Below are 19563 nucleotides of genomic sequence, written 5' to 3'. Positions count from 1 at the left end.
TGGAGGCCATGAATGAAAATTCCTCCATTCAGTCTCAGATGCACTCAGCATCCCATGAAAGATGTGATGAGCATATGGGCCTGGATGCAGAGCAGGATGTGTTAATATAGACTTGCTTTAATCTGAATATGAAAGGTGAGACCCTGGCAGCAGCTCAGGATGTTTCTGGAAGGACCCAGAATGCACACTGCAACACCAGGTAGAAAGTGAAGGCGGGCCTGCCAGATTGCATCATGCCGACGAGAGGTTCTCCTCCAGATTCCTTCCTGGCGTCAGGTGGCAAGGGGATGGCCTGTCTCCATGTGCAGTTGGGAGAAATGACTTTGAAGTAGCATGAAAACCCCAGCTGAAGAGAAGACAAAGTATACATTAAGAGAACAAAATGAAGGGGCTGGATGGATAGGTTTGTTTTTGAAACTTAGACTCTCTGAAGTAAAGTTGTCATAGTTACCTGCTTGTTTTTACTTGTATTTATGAGATCTGAAGGCCACAGAATTAAAATAATCCTCCCCTGTGTGAAGTGTGTGTCTGTAATAACAAGCACCAAGAAGCACCTGGGCCGCTCTCACTGTGTCAGCTTCATCTCCTGATATTTTTTTTTCTAGTCTGTCAGTGTTGCCTGGGCCTGTTGAGAGGAACTCATGATTAGAAAGCAAAAGTTAACTGGACTTCCTTTTGCCACACACATTCAAGATCACTACAGATACAGACATATATTATTGCACACTCATAAGCAAAGTACCACAGCCTGCCCATACCTTACTCAGTTACAGCCACACATCTCTCCACACCAGAAAACATTTGCAAACACAGAAGGCCTCACTGGGGCATTTTACGAGCTTTAGGAGGAGGAGGATGCTGTGAGTCATATTTGTCAGCATAAATTCCTGATGTGCCACGGATAGAAAATAGAAGTAAGTTCTGGTTTGCATGTTTTTTAAGGCCTTAGTTGAGCAGTATAGGCACCAGGCTTGGATTTGTCCCTCAATGGCCACTTGGCCTTGGGCAAGCCATTGTTTTCTCTGTTCTCACATCCTCTCCTGCAAACTGAAGAGGCTGCCAACTTTAGGGTTCTGCCATTCTCAGGGGGCATAGGATGGCTCCACTTGCTAGTTTGCATTTGGGGAAGCTGAAATCCGGAGAAGAGCCAAGCCAAACTCTGTACTGCAGGGTGTGGTGTATAAAACCACTACCTTATCATTCATGAGCCTAGTGGGGAATTTGAAGATGATTCTGTAGGACACTAACATCTCCTTTCAATGTTTGGGTGAATGCTGGATTGACACAGTGCCATGTTAAAGTGACCATAGCAGAGTTTGCAGAAAATTATGTGTTTATCCCAAGTCTGTTATCTGATTTTATATATATGTGTGTGTATATATATCTATATATATGCGTATATATAATCAACAGATGTAGAGGAATTGTCTTTCCAAGTTTATCTTTTTTTTTTTTTTTTTTTTTTTTCCTTTTTTTGTGGAGAACAGGGTCTCGCTATATTACCCAGGCAGGTCTCGAACTCCTGGGCTCAAGCTATCCTCCCACCTCTGCCTCCCTGAGAGCTGGGATTACAGGCGTGAGCCACTGCGCCCGGCCTTTCCAAGTTTATCTTAATTCTAAGCTCAAATTCCCAATTATTTTATGATTTTTCCTTTAAAGACCCCATGTTTTGAGCATTACCTGTCTACCAGGTGAACTTTATGTATTTAGTATAATTCATGTTTCCATTTTGATTGATTTTAGCCATTTAGCTACCAGGCAGATGTCTTAGCAGCATGAGATAATGGCTGGCGCTCCAGGCTTGGCTGATATATTTTCATCGTAAAGCAGAGAAATGTGAGGCAGGCATGACTTTGTTTGTAGGAAATGGATGCCTGCCATTTGATGTTTTGAAATATTGAAATCCACTCATGGACTCACAGGTCCAGGAACCTCTGCTATAGTACATTATTGCAAAATAAAATTGAGTTAGCCTGTGTTGGCTAACTGACTGCCAGTAATGAAAATGTTAACTTCGGGAAGAAGGTGTTGTGCCTACACTCTTCGCTGGCGTTCTCTTGCATTATTTTCTTAGTGTCACTGCAGTACTCTCTCTTGACGTCTGTAATCAAAGCCAGGATAAGTTCACCAATAGTCTCTTAGTCATGAATTCAGCATCACAGTAGACAGGGGTCATTTTTACTCCTACTTCCTTCAAAATGGAGAAGAGATTTCTTTGTGGGTTTCAGTTTGCACAGAACATTCTCTGCCTAAGTAGCTCAAAAGAGGAGTAGGTGGGATGACTTTTGAGTGGACCCATAATTTGGTTTTTGAGGAAAATAAAAGTACTGAGAAAATAGAAGGTTAAAGGCCACATAGTCCAGCAGATACGGTGGAATCTAATGCTTCTGAAAGAGGGCTGGTTCCCATCTTAATTTATAACCTTCAGTGGCCTAAGAGGACACTCAACTCTGAGAGACCGAAGCAGTCCACTCCCAAGGATCATTCATTTCAGAGCCCCTTGAAATCCTCATATCATGGGCATTACCAGCTATAGAAAATGGTTTGGTATCATGGTATATGATAATTTAGCAAGGTAAATTCAAACTCTTATTTTTTCAAAAAGTACTCAGACTTATTTTTACTAATATCTCATTCTAAAAATCAAATCAGACTCTGTAAGTCTGATTGCATTCCAAGTGACGCATGCACAGCTTCCTTGTTTTTCCATTTCACTGTTGAAGGACAGCTTGGTTGCATCTACATTTTAGTGATTATGAATAAAAGTGTGAAGGATTTTGAATACAGGTTTTTGTGTGGACAGAAGTTTTCAGTTCACTCGGGTAAATATCCAAGAGTGCAATTGTTGGGCCAGGACTATGGTAGGACTATGTTTAATGTTTTGTTTTTGTTGTTTTTTTTGAGACATGATCTCACCCTGTCATCCAGGCTGGAGTGCAGCAGCTTGATCATGGCTCACTGAAGCCTTGACCTCCCAGGCTCAAGCGATACTCCTACTTCAGCCTCCCAAGTAGCTGGGACCACAGGTGTGCACCACCACACCCAGCTATTTATTTATTTATTTATTTATTTATTTATTTATTTATTTATTTGCAGAGACAAGGTCTCACTATGTTGCTGGGGCTGGTCCTGAACTCCTGGGCTCAAGTGATTCACCTGCCTTAGCCTCCCTAAGTGTTGGGATTACCGATATTAGCCACTGTGCCTGGCCTGTATGTTTAGTTTTATAAGGAACTGCCAAATTGTCTTCCAAAGCACTGTTCCATTTTGCATTCACATCCGCAATAAATGAGAATTGCTGTTATTCTGCATCCCTACCAACATTGTTATTGTCAGTTTTGTGAATTTTAACCATTCTAATAGGTATGCAATGGTATTGCACTGCAGTTTTAATATGCATTTCCCTAGTGACAATGTTGAGTTATCTTTTCTTATTTGCCACCCATATATCTTCTTGGCTGATGTGTCTGTTCAGATTTTCTACCCATTTTAAAAACTAGGCTGGTCGTTCTCTTATTACTGAATTTGAAGAGTACTTTTTGGCTGGTCATGGTGGCCTACATCTGTAATCCCAGCCAAGGTGAGAACTGAGAGGCCAAGGCAAGAAGATTGCTTGAGCCCAGGAGTATGAGGTTACAGCAAGCTATGATCACACCACCGCACTCCAGCCTGGGCAACAGAGTGAGACCCTCTTTCTAAAAAAAAAATATATATATTTTTAAAGAGTTACTTTTATGTTCTTGATATAAGTTCTTTATCAGATATGTAAGTTGCAAATATTTTCTTCAAGTCTGTGGCTTATCTTTTCATTCTCTTATGTTTTCAAAAAGTAAAGTTTTTAATATTGACAAAGTCCAATTTATAATTTTTTAAGGGATTATGTTTTTATGTTAAAAACTCATCACCAAACCCAAGGTCACAGAATTTCTTCTATATTGTCTTCTAGAAGTTACATAGTTTTTACATTTTATATTTAGATCTATCAGCCATTTAAAATTGCATTTTATGTAAGATGTAAAATATGTGTCTAGATTGATGTTTATGCATATGCGCATCCATTTGTTCTAGCATTGCTTGTTCAAAACACTATTCTTCCCTTCTTGAATTAACTTTGCACATTTGTCAAAATTTTAACAATATCTGTATAGTTCTATTTCTGGGCTCTCTTGTCTATTGCATTATCTGTGTGTCTGACCTTCTGCACATACCACACTGTCATGGTTGCTGGAATTGTGTAGTGCCTTTTAAAGTTGGGTAGCATGATGCCTAAACTTTATTCTGCTTTTTCAAAATTTTTTTAGCTATTCTGGCTCCTTTGCCTTTCCATGCAAATTTAGAGTCAGTTATTCTTCACTTGATCTTAGCCAAAAGGCCAAGAAGCAATAGACTCAGCTATTCTATATTACAAAGATTCCTGCTGAGATTTTGATAGGAATGTCATTAAACCTATATTTTGGAAGACATTTTTATTATAGTGAGCCTTCCAATCCTTGAATATAGTGTATCCATTTATTTATTTTCTTTCATCAGCATTTTAGTTTTTAATCATACAGATCCTGATACATTTTATCAGATTTATACCTTTGAAATTTGTCAGGACTTGCCTTAAGACCCAGCAGATGGTATATTTTGGAAATTTTCCATATGCACTTGAAAAGAATATATATTCTGCAATTTTTAGATGATTTTTAAGTATATGTCAATTAGGTCAATTCTGTTACTCTTGTTGTATAGAACCTCTGTGTCCCCTCTGGTTTCTGTATGCACATTGCTGCAAGAGATTGAAAAGTGTGTCACCATGATTGTGGATTTATCTAATTCTCACTTTGATTCTGTCTTTTTTGTTTGTTTTATGTATTTTGAGGCTGTGATTAGGAGCATACAAATTTAGAGTTGCTGTATCTTCCTGGCCAATTATTTTCTTATAAATACGAAATGTCCCTCCTTACCTCTAGTTATGATTATAGCCTTAAAGTCTACTTTATCTGGTATTAGCTGTGCCAACTTTCTTGGGTTACTGTTAGCATGTCATATCTTTTTCATCCTTTAACCTTCAACTGTTTGGTGCCCTTTTTTTTTTTTTTTTTTTTTTTTCATTTTTTTTGAGATGGAGTTTCATTCTTGTTGCCCAAGCTGGAGTGCAATGGTGTGATCTCAGCTCACTGCAACCTCCACCTCCCGGGTTCAAGTGATTCTCCTGCCTCAGCCTCCCAAGTAGCTGGGATTACAGGCTTGTGCCACCATACCTAGCTAATTTTTTTGACTTTTAGTAGAAACGGGGTTTCACCACATTAGCAAGGCTGGTCTCGAACTCCTGACCTCAAGTGATCCACCTGCCTTGACCTCCCAAAGCGCTGGGATTACAGGCATGAGCCACCATGCCCGGCCTTGGTGCCCTTATATTTAAAATATATTTCTTATAAGTACTATATATAAATACGTGTGTGTGTAGCTATAATTTACATATTGTAGATGTATATAATTCTATATATGAGATATATTTTATTTTGTTTATATACAGCTTGAAATCTTTTACTTGGAGCATTTAGTAAATCTACATTTAATGTAAGTATTGACATTTTAGGGCATACATTTACCACATTCCTCTTGATTTTTGCTCTTGTTTTCTTCTCAGTTTTTTTTTTGTTTTTGTTTTTGTTTTTTTTTTGAGACGGAGTCTCACTCTGTCGCCCAGGCTGGAGAGCAGTGGCCGGATCTCAACTCACTATAACCTGCACCTCCTGGGTTCAAGCAATTCTCCTGCCTCAACCTCCTGAGTAGCTGGGATTACAAGCACCCTCCACCAGCCTGGCTAACTTTTGTATTTTTAGTAGAGACAGGGTTTCACCATGTTGGCCAGGCTGATCTCTATCTCTTGACCTCAAGTTGTCCGCCCTCCTCAGCCTCCCAAATTGCTGAGATTACAGGCATGAGCCACCATGCCCAGCCCTTTTTTCCTAGTTTCTTGATGTAGAAGCTTAAATTATTGATTTGGGACATTTCTTCTTTCCTAAAATAAGTATTTAGTACTACAGATTTCCCTCTAAGCATTGCTTCAGCCCCCTTCCAGATGTTGGCATGTTGTATCAAGGTCATTTTCATTCAGCTAAGATTATTTTCTAATTTTTCTTGGAATGTCCTCTCTAGCCCCTGGATTATTTAGGAGAGTGCTGTTTAATGCCAAGTGATTGGAAATATTCCTGTTACCTTGGTTATTAATTGCTAGTTTAGTTCCATAAGGTCAGAGAATATATTATATATGGTTTCAATTTTTTTAATGTGTTAAGATACATTTTATGACACAGAATACTGTATACATTGGTAAATATTCCTGGATTCTTGCAATATATGTGAATACTGTTGTTGATGGGGTCAGTGATCTACAAATGTCAATAGGATCCATGTGGTTGATGGCTTCCTCAGTTCTTCTACATCCTTGCTGATTTTTGTCTACTCATCCTATTTCTTACCATGAGAGGAATTTTGAAATCTCCAACTACGATTGTGGATTTATCTGTTTTCCTTGTCAGTTGTATCAGTTTTTGCTTTCTGTATGTATAATTTCTACTGTTAGATGTATACACATTTATTGTTATGTCTTCTTGGTTACAAAACCCTTTAATCAAAATATATCCCTGCTAATTTTCTTTGCTCCGAAGTCTACTTTGCCTGACATTACTATAGCCACTCTAGCTTTCTTTTGATTTATGTCTGTATGATATATCTTTTTTCATCCTCTTACTTTAAACCACTATCTCATTATATTTGAATTAACATTCTTACAGACAATGTAGGGTTGGGCCATTTCTAAAAATCATTCAGGAGATTTCTTACTTGCTGCATTGAGATCATTTACATTTAATGTAATTCTTGGTATGTTACAATTTAGTTTGCCTTTTCATTTGATTTCTGATTAGGTCCAGTGTTTTTATTTCGTCACTCTTCCTTTTCCTGCTTTCTTTTAAGCTATTTGAACATTTTAAATATTAAATTTTAATTTATCTATTGTGGGTTTTTTTTTTTTAACCACATCTCTTTGTATAATTTTTTAAGTGGTTGCTTTTGGAGTTATAAAATACTTAACCTTTCAGAATCAACTTATGACAATACTTTACCACTTCAAATGGAACATAAAAGCCTTACTACCATATAGGTTCCTTTGCTGTCCCCCATCTTATGTTCCAGCTGTCTTATATGTTACATCTACATACATTGAAAACCCCATCAATACAATATTATATGTATTCTTTGTTTTCTACTATTAAACAGCTTTTAAAGAAAGATAACATCCTATTGTATTTACCATTTTTGTTGCTCTTCCTTCATTCCTGATGTTCCAGGTTTCCTTCTGGTATTATTTGCTTTCTCTCTGAAGAGGGAGTAAATTTTTTATAGCCGCTCTGCTTCTGTTAGTTTTCATTCATCTGAGAATATGTTTATTTCACCTTCATTCCTAAATAATATTTTGAAACCATGATATCATTTCTGAATGGTATCTTCTAGGTATGTAACTCTAGTTTGGTAGTTCATTTCATTTAGCATCTTAAAATCTTCTGGCCTCAGTAGCTTCAGATGAGAAATTCACAATAATTCAAGTTATTTTTACCCTATAGGTAATATATCATTTTTTTTCCTGCCCATATGCAACATCCATCAGCAAGTTTGATTCTGATGAGTTTGGATATGGATTTCTTTAGGTTTAACCTTGTTTGGGATATATTGTTTCTTGAATCTGTAGATTTATTTCTTTCAGCACATTTTGGAATAGTTTTAGTTATGATTTCTTCAAATACTTTTTCATTCATTTATTCTCTGTCCTCTCATTGTGGAACTCCAATGACACAAACCTTTTGTTATTGTCTCATAGGTCCCTGAGGTGCTATTCATTTGTGTTCTCAATCTTTTTTTTTTTTTTTCGATCTCTGCTGCTGAGATTGGATAATTTCTATTGATCTATCTTCAAGTTCACTGACTCATTCCTTTTATTGTCTCCATTCTGCTATTGAGTCCATCCAGTGAGGACTTTAAATTTTTGGTTATTGTTTTTAGTTAGAAAATTCTCATTTGATTCTTCTTTGATATACTCTCCTTTTTTACTGATACATTCTATTGTAATACTTGTTTCAAGAGTGTTAGTGATTGTTTTTAGCATTTTTATAATAGCACTTTGAAGTCTTTGTCAGATAATTCCAACATGTGTCATTTTATTTATTGTCCTCTGTTGATTGTTTTTTTTCATGTCAGCTGAGATTTTATGGTTGCTTTTGCCAAGTAATTTTGAATTGTATCCTGGTCATTTAAAATATTGCATTGTAAGACCCTGTCTTGTTAAATACTACAGAGAATATTGATATTTTTGTTTTAGCAAGCAATCATTCTGATTAGGTTCAGGCTGCAGGTTGGAATTGTAATTTCAGTGTCATATTAGTTTCACAGGTTTTGCAGTGCTGTGTGCATCTATCTGGTGGGTCCCTCCCCAGGGGTCAGTCTGGGATGTGAGCAGGGATACATTTGTTACCTCAGTTCTTCAATTCTGTGGCATGCTATTGGGATCGGTTCCATGCATACACAGGTTGGGCGTGAGGCCAGGAGTTCATAAACAGTTTTATGGAGTAACTTTACTAAGCTCTTCTTGATTCATTCTCTCCCCAGTACTTTCTGGTTCCCTGGGTTTCCCATTTTCTGTCTGGCCTAAAACTGCCTAGTTCCATGATTATGCAACATCCAGGCCAAACACTAGGAGAACAGAGAAAGAATAGAGTTCTGGCTTCAGGCTCCTCTTGCTGGCTACTGTTGCTGCCACCTCTGTCCCCACTACCACTGCTGCCATCACAGAATGGCCTGGGACACAAGAGGAGGGAGAAAAAAGAGCAAAACAATCTTGAGGGGGTTTCATCTACTCTCTAGGGTTTGGGGGATTTCCCTTCTCAAGCTGGGTTTCTCCTACTGCTTTTGGGGTTTGGGTTTGTTGCATCCAGGCTGAGAAAGAAGTGGTAAACTCACTGCCAGTTCAGTGGTGCTTTGAATTCAGTGTTGTCTCCTATTTACCTGTTGCTGTTTGCTTTTCAGTGTTCTCCAATAGCTGCGCTGTGGATTTGCATCCAAAGGGAGAGAAAGAGTGTCATGTGTTTTCTCTGTCTTACTCAGAACTGGAACCTCTGATTGATATAATTTAAAATTTTTATTTTTGAATTAACTCATCCTTATATACAGAACAACAGCTGATGTTATTAATAAGAATCACGTAAATGGCCAAACCACATAGTTTTCAATTGGCTTTGTTTATGTCTACGTTTATGTCAGCTACACATGATACTATTTTGGTATCTTCCTTTGATCACATAACTGTCACTGTAGATTTCTATTTGCACCTTCTAACCAGCCTTGTGGATGAAAGTCGTCTTCTGATTTATTTGCAACTTGTGGGTGATTTCCTGGGAGCACAGCCTCTGCACACCATCTCATGGCAGGGCTGCTCAGGGGCAGTGAGTCTGGATGTAGTCAGCTGACCTGTTTGATGCAGTTCTGAGAAAAATGAGGTGGGAATCCTCACTGAAGACCCTGATGTTGAGTGTACCTTCAGTGTAAGTTTATGCGTACTTCAGACATAATTGAACTACAGCTGACATTTTTAAGCAATAGTCTTTTGAACACATCAAGTTGGATGCAGTTTCAGAACAAATTGACACGCAGCTCTTCCGAGTTGCAAATCTTTGCAGAAATCACACCTGATGCAGTTGAACTGCCAGCTGTTCTCTGGCATACTCAGGAAGTGGGAGAGGATCTCAGTGGAGGTGCAAATGCATTCGTATGTAATTCAGAGTTCATGTTAATGTTGAGTTACCCCTGTGACCTATCATGAGTGATTGGTTAAAAAATGTTGAGCCTCTTAACTAAGGAGACAATAATCCAGCCTTGGTTGCTGTGATCAAAGTCAGCTGAAGCCATCCTGGTTCCAACCTCATGGTGGGGAATCTGGCTCCATGTGGACTCCTGTAGCACTTGGTTACCTCATAAATAAAACATGATATATACTTACCTTGTAAGGTAGGCTGTTGAGAAGATTAAATGAGAAAACATATAGGAAACAGCTTTCTGAAATGTAAAGTGCCATACAAGTGTTTATTACAAGAAATTTTAAACTAACAAAGATAACAATAGGAGGCGATGGTAAATTAAGAGAAGCAAGTCTAATAGTAGAATCAAAGCCTTCTCTTCTCTGCCTTTCAGGACATGGACTCATTTTATAGAGGGACTGAATTGTAAGGTCTCTGGGTGCCAGAGCTGGATAAATCCCCACCTGAGCCTATTCTAGCCCTGAGAGTTTATGATTCTGCAAATAGGTGCTACAGAGTCAGGCACGCCCAAGTGTTTTTCTCACAGGACTGTGGCGATTAGCATGGGCACACTTCCTGGGGTTTAGTTATTAATGCCTCTCTCCCAGGTCCCCAGGCACCTTCTTGGCATCCTTCTGTCCATATGAAAGAGATCATGTTGGGCTCAGAGCCCCAAAAACAGATTTCTAGTTGCTAGCCAGGCCTCCTGAGTCCCAGCACAGAAAACGTAGTTTTGCTTTAATTGGAAAGTTCAGGTTCCCAGACACAAACCCTCCTGAGACAGCTGCAGGAGGCATCCTGCCCTGAACTGGTCGTCTCCTGCCCCAGCGGACTGCCTTGTCCCTCCCCCAAGGACCACCAGTGTCCTGCCTCTTTCCCCTTGGTCAGCAGTACTCTGGGGGGGAGGTTAGGCATGGGGGTTACAGACAAGCCCAGGGGACACCCTCCCCAGTGCCTTAGGCAGCCACAGCACCATGCAGGCCTGATACTCAGGGTGCCCATCTAACAGGGCATGAATCAGGATGGGTCAGCTGACCACTGTCTTCTCCCTCCTGCCCTTGCAGATCACCTCCAATGAGAAGCACTTGGAGAGCCTCAAGAATGCGGGCAGCCTCCTGCAGGCTCTGGAGCAGCTGGCCCCCAGGAGTAGGTAAGTGGGGCCGGGAGGATCAGCAGAGTCTGCTCCAGATCAGCACACACTCTCAGCCATTCCTTTCTTCACTCCCCCCGCTCATCTCCCTCCACACCAGGGACCACCACCTTCCAGCCCATCACTGTCCACTGAGATCCTTCCCACTGTGGGAGGGGAAGCTCTACCACTCCACCCACCGGGAATCCCCAGTTATGGTGGGGAAGGTGGGGGCACAGGAATCCACAGGGGGAGAGAAAGTCTTAGTCATGCCAGGGGAAACAATATTCCCACCTTGACGCACCCACGGAGGTTGAGTGGATGACCAAGTGGGAGATATAAGGAACCTCATGAGAAAGGCAGCCCCTGGCCTGTGCACACGTGCCCCCATCAGCAGCCCAGGCAGAGGCATCCTCATCACCACCTTGTGGAGGACTCAAGGCCCAGGCAGGGCTGGGGCAAACGTGACAGCTTAGTCTGCTCTGCCGCACCAGGCTACCTTCCTCAGCCAGAAGTTCCGAGGGACCACATACAACTGCGTATTTGACACCCAGAAGCTGACAGCATGGGGTTAGGCCAGCCTCCCAGTCCTTGGCTGTACAGTCAGTGTGTCTAGAACATCCTAGCAGTGAGTTCCACAGACAGGGGATAGGCCCATCACCCAGGAGCACGTTACATGCTGTAGAAGCAGAAGGAGCCGGCATCCCAGCCAGCCCCACAGAGACGCTGATGCTCAGTGGAGCATGTCCCCACCGTGGGGAGAAGGACCCGCCTCCTGTGGGGTGCCTGACCTTCACTGGACCTGGAATGCTGTCTGCCATTTCCTGGTAGATTCTGTTTTTAGAACTACATGTTTCTATGAAGTCTGCTTCCTGGTGTGCTTTGGGTTTGTTACTAATCTGAAGAAAAATAAGTGGCTGAAGCATTGCTAAGAAGGTGAATTTGCAGAGAAGGTTCAATTCCAATCAGCCTTTTGCATTTAATCCTGGATAGGTGAGAGGGGAGGACACCATCCTTTTTAGCCTAACCCTACCCCTTTTGTCTTCAGCATAAACCATAGAAGTAAGTTCTTATTCATGGTTTTCTGTGAGGTGAGGGGCAGGAGAGACTGACTTTGCTGCAAGAAGCCCCTTCACACCTTGCTGAGCCCCTGCCATGTAAGGTGTGAACAGTGACTCCCTGGACTGGCCTATAAGCCTCTTGTAAGACCGTTTTGAGGAGCACATGCCATCGGATCCTGACCTTGTGCAAAATGCCATTATGAAGCCAGCTACACAGATTTATGCTGAGGGCACAGAGAAAGCCACAGAGGAGTGGAGTTTGACAGACAGCTCTGGAGAGCCCCTTCGCTCTAGGCACCTGCGCTATGGGACTCCTCATAGTAGGGACCTACAACTGCCTTTTAGCCAAAAATAGCACATCCTCATGCTGGACCCAAATTTGGACCAAATGTGTCAAAACAACGTTCAGTGGTCCATGAGGCTGGTGGTCTGTCCTGTACCCACACCCAGCACTCCAGCATCTCAAACGTCTACACCAGACAAATCTTGTGTTGGGCAGGGAAGTTGCTCCTGCACGGTTCTCGTTTGGACTTTGCTCAGATGGCCTAACCAGAAAGGGTTTTCTTGTCAACCAAGAACGAATGGATGGCATTCTCAGTTCCGATGCTGCCCTGCCAGTCGTTTCTGTGCTTTCCAGCCTCACTGGGCCTGCTGTGTGCGGGTGGGCAGCATGGCCCCACCAGTCTAGCCTAGACTCAGCCAGGGGCGGGCCAAGTTCAAACGCATTCCTTCTGTCACACAGGGGCTTTGATGCGCAGAGCAGGAATGCATGGCACGGTCTCCTGGTCACAGCCCCATCCCACTGCCACCCACATCTTTCATGCAGCGCCCCCACCCATTTATTTGGTACCAGCTCTATTTCTGTGCAGTCAAGAGTGTGCCACGAGCTAATTTTACACTTCAAGGGTCACTGGTTTCAGTCTTTTCTTTGCTAACAGTTGTTAAACATAGGTTTAAATGTGTCTCAAACAATTTGCTCCAGTAACAAAGTTCCCATTTTAAGCTCTTAATTGCACATTCACACCTCTAAGAGTAAGAAAGCTCCTGGCTGATTGGCTGGAAAGGGCAATGGAGCAGGGAGGGTCAGTGTGTGGAGTGGGTCTGGGACACATGAGTCAGCTCCAGGCAGGAGCCGGGCAGGCCCACTGAGGGCCCCAGGCCTGGTAGAGTCTGGCTGCCTACAGCTCAGTGGCAGTGTTTCTGGCAGAGGTGGCTCAGATAGTGACTGGTGGCTGGGGCTGGGAGCTCAGAAATAGCTCTTTCCAAGAGGATGCTGCAGCTGGTCCATCAGATAGGCGGGTATAAAAGAGACTGGCCCCTTGCATTTTACCTTAAAGATGCCTATTAAGTGTACCTACTTTGGTTTTTCTTACAGTTCATTTGCTGACAGCATGGTGGCTCCCTTGGCCCTGGAAATCCTCCAAGCTGTTGGACACTAGGCAAGAAAGTGCTTCGCACAAGCCCACCCTGTGACCCCAGCCCTCGGATGCACAAGCGAGGTCAGCTCCCAGACATCTTTGCCACATCCCCTCACAGCTGTATTTGGACCTAATAAAGTCACCTGAACGCAGAACCTGGTGGCCCAAGTGCTCACTAACCCCAGGGCCTAGAAAACTGACTCAGAATGGACTTCCTCGGTTCCTGTGGAATGCATCTGGGAAGCCCAGGGTTGTTAGCTGTTCTCAGGAATGTCCTTTCCCTCTCTGTGTGGGCCAGGTGGGCTAAGGTTAGCACTGCCTGTGGTAGTAAAGCAGTGGATGCGAAGCACAGTCCTCAGCCTGCCAGCATCTGTGAGCATCTCTCCTCTCCTCAGGGAAGAGCGGAAGGGCGGACCAGGCAGGAATGCTCTCCCAGCCACAGCTCCAGAGCAAGCCTTTGGAAGCTAATCTCTGAGCCTCTTGTCTTCTCCCCTTTTACATGCCTGGCTTTTGTTCATTTCAGGAGCAAACTGATTCCAAGAATCCTGGGGAGGACTAGGTAACACTCACTGACCAGCACAGATAGTGAAAAGTTTGCCTAAAGGAATGCAAAATGCTCAAGAACACTGGCTTCCTTGAAGGTTTTCCCATCTAGATGGGATGATGGCATCAGGGTCGAATCATTTCCCCCAACTTCTGCCACTTGATCCCGTATCTGCCTCATGTTCCCTCTCACGTATGCCTTAGAACCTCCTATGTAAGAGTCAGTCAAGCCCATGGCAATATTTGGTGGATACTGTGGAAGTATGTTGGGACTGCTGTACTGGGCAGGCTTACTCCTGAATCTGGACTGGGTAGGTAGGGGTGGGCCCTGGGCAGCTCCGACCAGATGGGTAAGTTGAGGTAATGCCTTGACCTTTCTGGGGCCTCATTTTCCCCATCTGCAAAATGAAAAGGCTACACTGAATCAGTGGCTGCCAAGCCTTTTCCCAGCTCCAGTGCTATGGTGCTGCTGCTTAGGGGATTTGCCTTCTAACACTGCCCAGATGGATTCTGTCCCAGGCAGTGGCCATGTTGGCCCACAGTTGGCCCCATCTACTGCATCTCAGGAAGCTGGTCATGCTGTCATCAACAGCCCCTCTGACACAGTAATCTGGGTAGTTTGACAGTTTCCATTTGACATTACCTTTGATGCACTTGTGCACAGAACTGTTGTTTTCATTGTAAAGCATTTCATTGCAGCCCAGCCAGAAGCATCCTCATCAGCACCTCATTACTTAATGAGGTTCTCGGGTCAGTTCTGTGAACACAGGGCAGACATCATCCCTGTGTTATAGTTCAGATATGGTTTCACTGCTTTACAATGAAAACAGTTCTCTGCACAACTGCATCAAAGGGAATGTCAATTACCTTATGTAATCCCCACCACAACCTGCAAAGCAAGCCGCCTTAGTTTCATTTCATTGATGAGAAGACAGACTCAGAGGAGCCGTTTTCACTTGCCCAAGGCCCCACAGCTTGGCTGAACCCAGGACTCTGGCTCCATACCCTGTGTTCATCCCCTAATGGGGTACACAAAGCTTAGGCTGTGACTAATTGGGATATGAGAGTGTGCCCCCTAAGAGCATGACCCAGGAACAGGCAGCTTCATTTGACCTCGCATAGCCTACTTATTGCCCATGGTGGGGAGGCTTCACTATTTAAGTCCTCCTGGGCGGTGTGCTCATCTCCAGCTGTGTGTGCCCATGTGGCCCTGGCCTGGCTGGTTTTGCCTGCATTTCTGGGAGTGAGTGGGGAGTACTTGATGGAGCAGCCAGAGGCTTGGTTCTCAGCTCCAGTGGCTTTGCCTGCTGGATACAGGAACAGGCTCAGGTTTGTTTTCTTTGCCATCTCCCTTTAGTTCTTAGGTGGGGGAACGCCCGTGGGGTTCTGGGTCTGGAGTCCTCTCAAGGTATTTCAGAGCAATGGAAGATTCTTCTTCCTTCTTTCCCCTTTTCACTTGAGCAAGGAGGAGCCTTTGCTGTTTAACAGAGAAGAGGAAACTCTTACTATTCCAGAGCCATTTTGTTCAGTGGACCACTCCTGGCCCTGGGCCCCAGTGTTGCCTATCTGGGGAAAAGCTTATCTGGATCAGCAAGGACAAGGAGATGATGGTCCCAAGCAGAGCTCACTGCCCTGCCAAACGTGCCGGGTCACTAAAGTTAGTCCATGCCAAGCCTTGTACCCTGGTGAGGCTGTGTCCTGGAAGAAAGGTGCCTATGGAAAGCAGCAGCCTAGGTCCCTTTGACTTCAGAGGTAGGGGATATGAGCAGCCTGGTTGGGCAGAGGGCAGCTTGTAGTAGTAACCCTTCCCTGCCCTCCCCAGGCCTGTACCTTAGTATTTGGCATGCCTAAGTGGCTCCATTCTGAGAGCAGAGCTGGCCCCTCAGCTCTTAGGATTCTGGCAGTGGCAAGGGGCCCACCCCTCCTAGCCCTCTCCTTCCCTCCATCCCCAAGCGTCAGCTATTTGCCATTTAGCTACAATCCACTGGCTGTCTTCAGGGATGAATGGTGTCACTGAAGTCACAGAGGTGAGAGGCAAAGGAGGTGACAAGCAATAGGGCACAGAGGCGGCTCAGGTGAGTGGCTGCACACAGGACTATTCCTCCCCCTCCACTAACAGCAGGCCCAAAGTTCCAAGACCTTGCCTTAACTTAGGCCAAGTGTGCATCCCCATTAAGCTGTCCCTCTGGGAAGCACCGTTTGGGGTAACGGTGGTCACAGGTGCCTTGAAAGGTGCTGATAATCACTCGTGGCACCTGAGTCAGTGGAATGCAGCAACAGAATTTACTCTTATGGTTCTTTGCAGTTTATCTTTTCAAGTTTCTCCTGTTAGCTAATGAGGTTCTCAGGTCGGTTCTGTGAACACAGGGCAGCCATCATCCCTGTGTTATAGTTGAGAAAATGGGGGCTCTGGTAGCTAAGGCTCTTGTACAAGGTGATGGCTCTTGTACAAGGTGATGGGAGAGGCATCTCCCTCACCAGGTCTCTCCTGTCTCCACCTGAAGCAAGATGCCCTTTTTCTTTCCCCTGGCAACAGAAAAATGCAATGTGGAATATAATCTTATACATACAGGGGCTACGGTAGCAAGTGGTATGGCTACAAGAAAGCTACAAGAGGCTTGGCCTCCTGGGAGAGCTGTCTGGAGTGGGGTTGGGGGAGACTAGGCAAAGCTAGGCAGTCTTGGCCTCAGGCTTCAGTGCGGTTGAGAAGTGGTGTGTGGGAGCAAGAAGCTGGGCCTAGAATGAGGAGCTTTAAACTGGCCCTTAAAAGTCCAGCCTCTGGCCTCTCCCATCAGAGGCTTGATGTTGAGGCGGTGGACAAATGCATTGTTTTGATGATTACATTTCAATGGTAACATCCAATCCAGAAGCCTGGCACCAATGAAGCCTGGTGAAAACACCCAAAAGATAGACAGCAGAGTCTCTCCCTCACACTATGTTAGTCCTCTCCCTATCTCCTCCTACAAGGTGCCCACTGTCACCAGGGTCTTTGTGTGCATCCAGGGATGGTCTATGCATGTCTTCACAGATTCTGCACCCACCTTTTTACCCATACGTGAGCAGCTGTCAACTCTGCTCCTTGCTTTTTCTCCTAATAATGTATTTTGAAGACCATTTTATACCAAAACACAGCTTTATGTGCCGTTTTTCCCCCTTTTGACTGCAGTGGTCCACCAAATAGATGCATCGAAATTTGCTTAACTAGTTAGGTTCCCTTTTGATAGCTATTTGGGTTGCTATCTCTGATAGCGCTGCAATGAATTCCTTGTACATACTTGGGAGTATACCTCAAATAATTCTGAGTAGAACTGCTTTGTCACAGAGTGGCTCTCAGTCGTACTTAACATGGAAATAACATTTATGGACACACGGACCTTTCCCCATTCATGCCCAAACCTACCTTGGAAATACATAGGGGTGGAGTTTCTCCTTTGCCTTCCTGCATACCCCTATACCTGTTATGACCTTCCCCCACAACCTGAACTCTGAAACTTGTCACCTCCTTCTACGTTTACTGGAGTCTCAAGTGGTAGAATGGATACTATACAAAATTCCACACAGGAGGCCGTGATATCATAATTTCACTTCAGTGGGTGATCTGCTCAAGGCAAGGCAAGGCAGGTTCTCACTTAATAGAACTGCACATCAATTTAGCATTCTTTGCTTTATAAACAAACAAAACAGCACAATTCACATCTTTTTATTATAGCAACCAAGAGTTAGAGTGTATTTATCTTAAGATCTTTCATTATTAAGGATTCAGATCATCAGATTTCAAAGCTTCATGTCTGTAAGATCTGCCCCAACATAGAAAAGCTTCCTTCTTTTGGCTCAATGGTGGTTGCTGCAATGGAATCAAATGTCTTAACTCTCAAGGCTGTCTCATTAACTACAGCACAACTGAAAAAAGAAAACTTACACTGGAAAGCCCTCCTATTCTCAACGGCCATGTTCACTTTGTCATTTTCACCTCCTGTACCCAAAAATGCAAGTGGGCAGCATTTCATTTAGGCCTTTTCCTCCCCACCACTATTTCTGGTATTGAAAACCTGACCTCACTTTCTTCACCACCATTTACAGGAAAGGTTAGGCACCTTGCCAGCATCCTGTGCACCTCCCTCTCCAGGTAACCATTATTCTGATTTCTAGTCAACTAATCATCTCGTTGCTCCATCCGCGGATATTTTCCTTAAAATAGCTTGTCCCTTTTTTGAATCAATGAAGATCAATGGAGTTCTAAAGCATGCATCTGTGACTTTTGTTCAGTATTATGTGAAGTATATGCATACTATACTGATACCCACATCACCGAAGCTGTAGTTTTTCACTCCAGTGTCTCTTGTGTGAACAGAGATTGTTGGACACATGGGCATCCAGGATAGGATGTCAACATTGTGGCCCACCAAGCCTTACTGATGCTTGAGGCAAAAGAAACAATCAGTAATACTGCCTTTATTTAAAATCTTGATATTTTGTTGGGTCATGGATGTTTTTCTATATTTTTTATTCCAATGGCTGTTTCACACCTTTATGAAAAAGTCCCTCTCCTCCAACACTGATCTCCAACGCTGTCTCTGAAGAATCTTCAAATGCCTGTTATTCTATCCCTATTCCTGTAACAGGGTTAACTTTAGCTTTATATTAGTTAGGCCTTGACAGCTGCTAGAGCAAATACTCCTATTTTTCCTAAGCGTCTTGGCTATTATTCACCCTTGGTATTTCCAGAACCACCTTGCTGAACTGGATTAACTCTCCACATTAAAAGAAGTTTTTAAACTTCAAAAATACAATGAATTAGCAAAGCTCTGAAAACGTTTTCTGGTTTTAAAAAGTTCTGTAAATGAAACACCCTGCGGTGGCTCTTTATGTTGAAAGCTGAATTCACTGAAGATCTTCACAGTGTTAACCTACCAATAGCCCTAGGCTTCTTGAAATACTGGCTGGTTTGGTTTATCACACATGAGACAGAACCTGAGACCTACCACCTCATCAGCTATGTGAATGTTTCTTTTCAAACCCTAATTACATTTTAGACCACAATGAAGAATTTATTTTTGCAAAGCAAGGGCATTCACAAAAAGGCCTCCCCAGATGAAGCTGATTTTTCATGAAAAAGAACTGAATGTATGTTTTTCTCATAATAGTCACTATCAATCAATCAAAATAAAAACAGTAAATCAGAAACAGCTCTCCCTAAAGACAAAACACTTTCACTTTTTATAAGAAGACCAAAACAAGTCTTAACAGGTCTACCTGAAGAGATGAACTAAGCTTGTAAGACCTACCACCAGGATGACTGATAGGATCATCTGGCAGATAGTGTGGAAGGCTCATTCTGGTTCTGATTATGTTCAGATAAACATCATCACTTAAACCTATTTAATTATTAGTTCAAAGTAGAGTTGAAGGAATTCCCCTCTCCCAATGAGTCACACTTGTGTGAAGGTGATTCAAATCCAAATCCAGGTAGTTAATATTTCATTACCTTAATGGAATCAAACCATCGGGGAGATTGGGGTAGAGAGAGATAGATGATAGACAGTCTGCTTGGCTTTCTCCCACAAAAGCCCAGAACT

At 43.1% G+C, this 19563-nt stretch overlaps 1 protein-coding gene and 1 long non-coding RNA gene across 17 annotated transcripts in view; one reads left to right on the top strand and one right to left on the bottom strand.

The window, feature by feature from the left end:
• Positions 1 to 13599, top strand: part of ULK4 (unc-51 like kinase 4) — a 701729-nt gene extending 688130 nt beyond the window's left edge. For all 16 annotated transcript variants that reach the window (XR_012431020.1, XM_074031785.1, XM_074031786.1 and 13 more), the window contains 2 exons: positions 10901 to 10986; positions 13402 to 13599. Coding sequence is in view for 15 of the 16 variants with exons in the window: in XM_074031785.1 (XP_073887886.1) it covers positions 10901 to 10986; positions 13402 to 13465 (150 nt within the window). In the remaining variant the exon portion in view is untranslated. The remainder of the gene's footprint in view (positions 1 to 10900; positions 10987 to 13401) is intronic.
• LOC141409668 (uncharacterized) lies at positions 98 to 625 on the bottom strand. The gene is made up of 2 exons (XR_012431022.1): positions 452 to 625; positions 98 to 346 (listed from the first exon to the last, which is right to left on the bottom strand). It is a non-coding gene; the product is annotated as an uncharacterized lncRNA (long non-coding RNA).
• Positions 13600 to 19563: the final 5964 nt, after the last annotated feature.

Source organism: Macaca fascicularis, chromosome 2 (assembly GCF_037993035.2).
Source record: "Macaca fascicularis isolate 582-1 chromosome 2, T2T-MFA8v1.1".
Lineage (NCBI taxonomy): Eukaryota > Metazoa > Chordata > Mammalia > Primates > Cercopithecidae > Macaca > Macaca fascicularis.
This window is presented reverse-complemented; position numbering and strand designations above follow the sequence as displayed.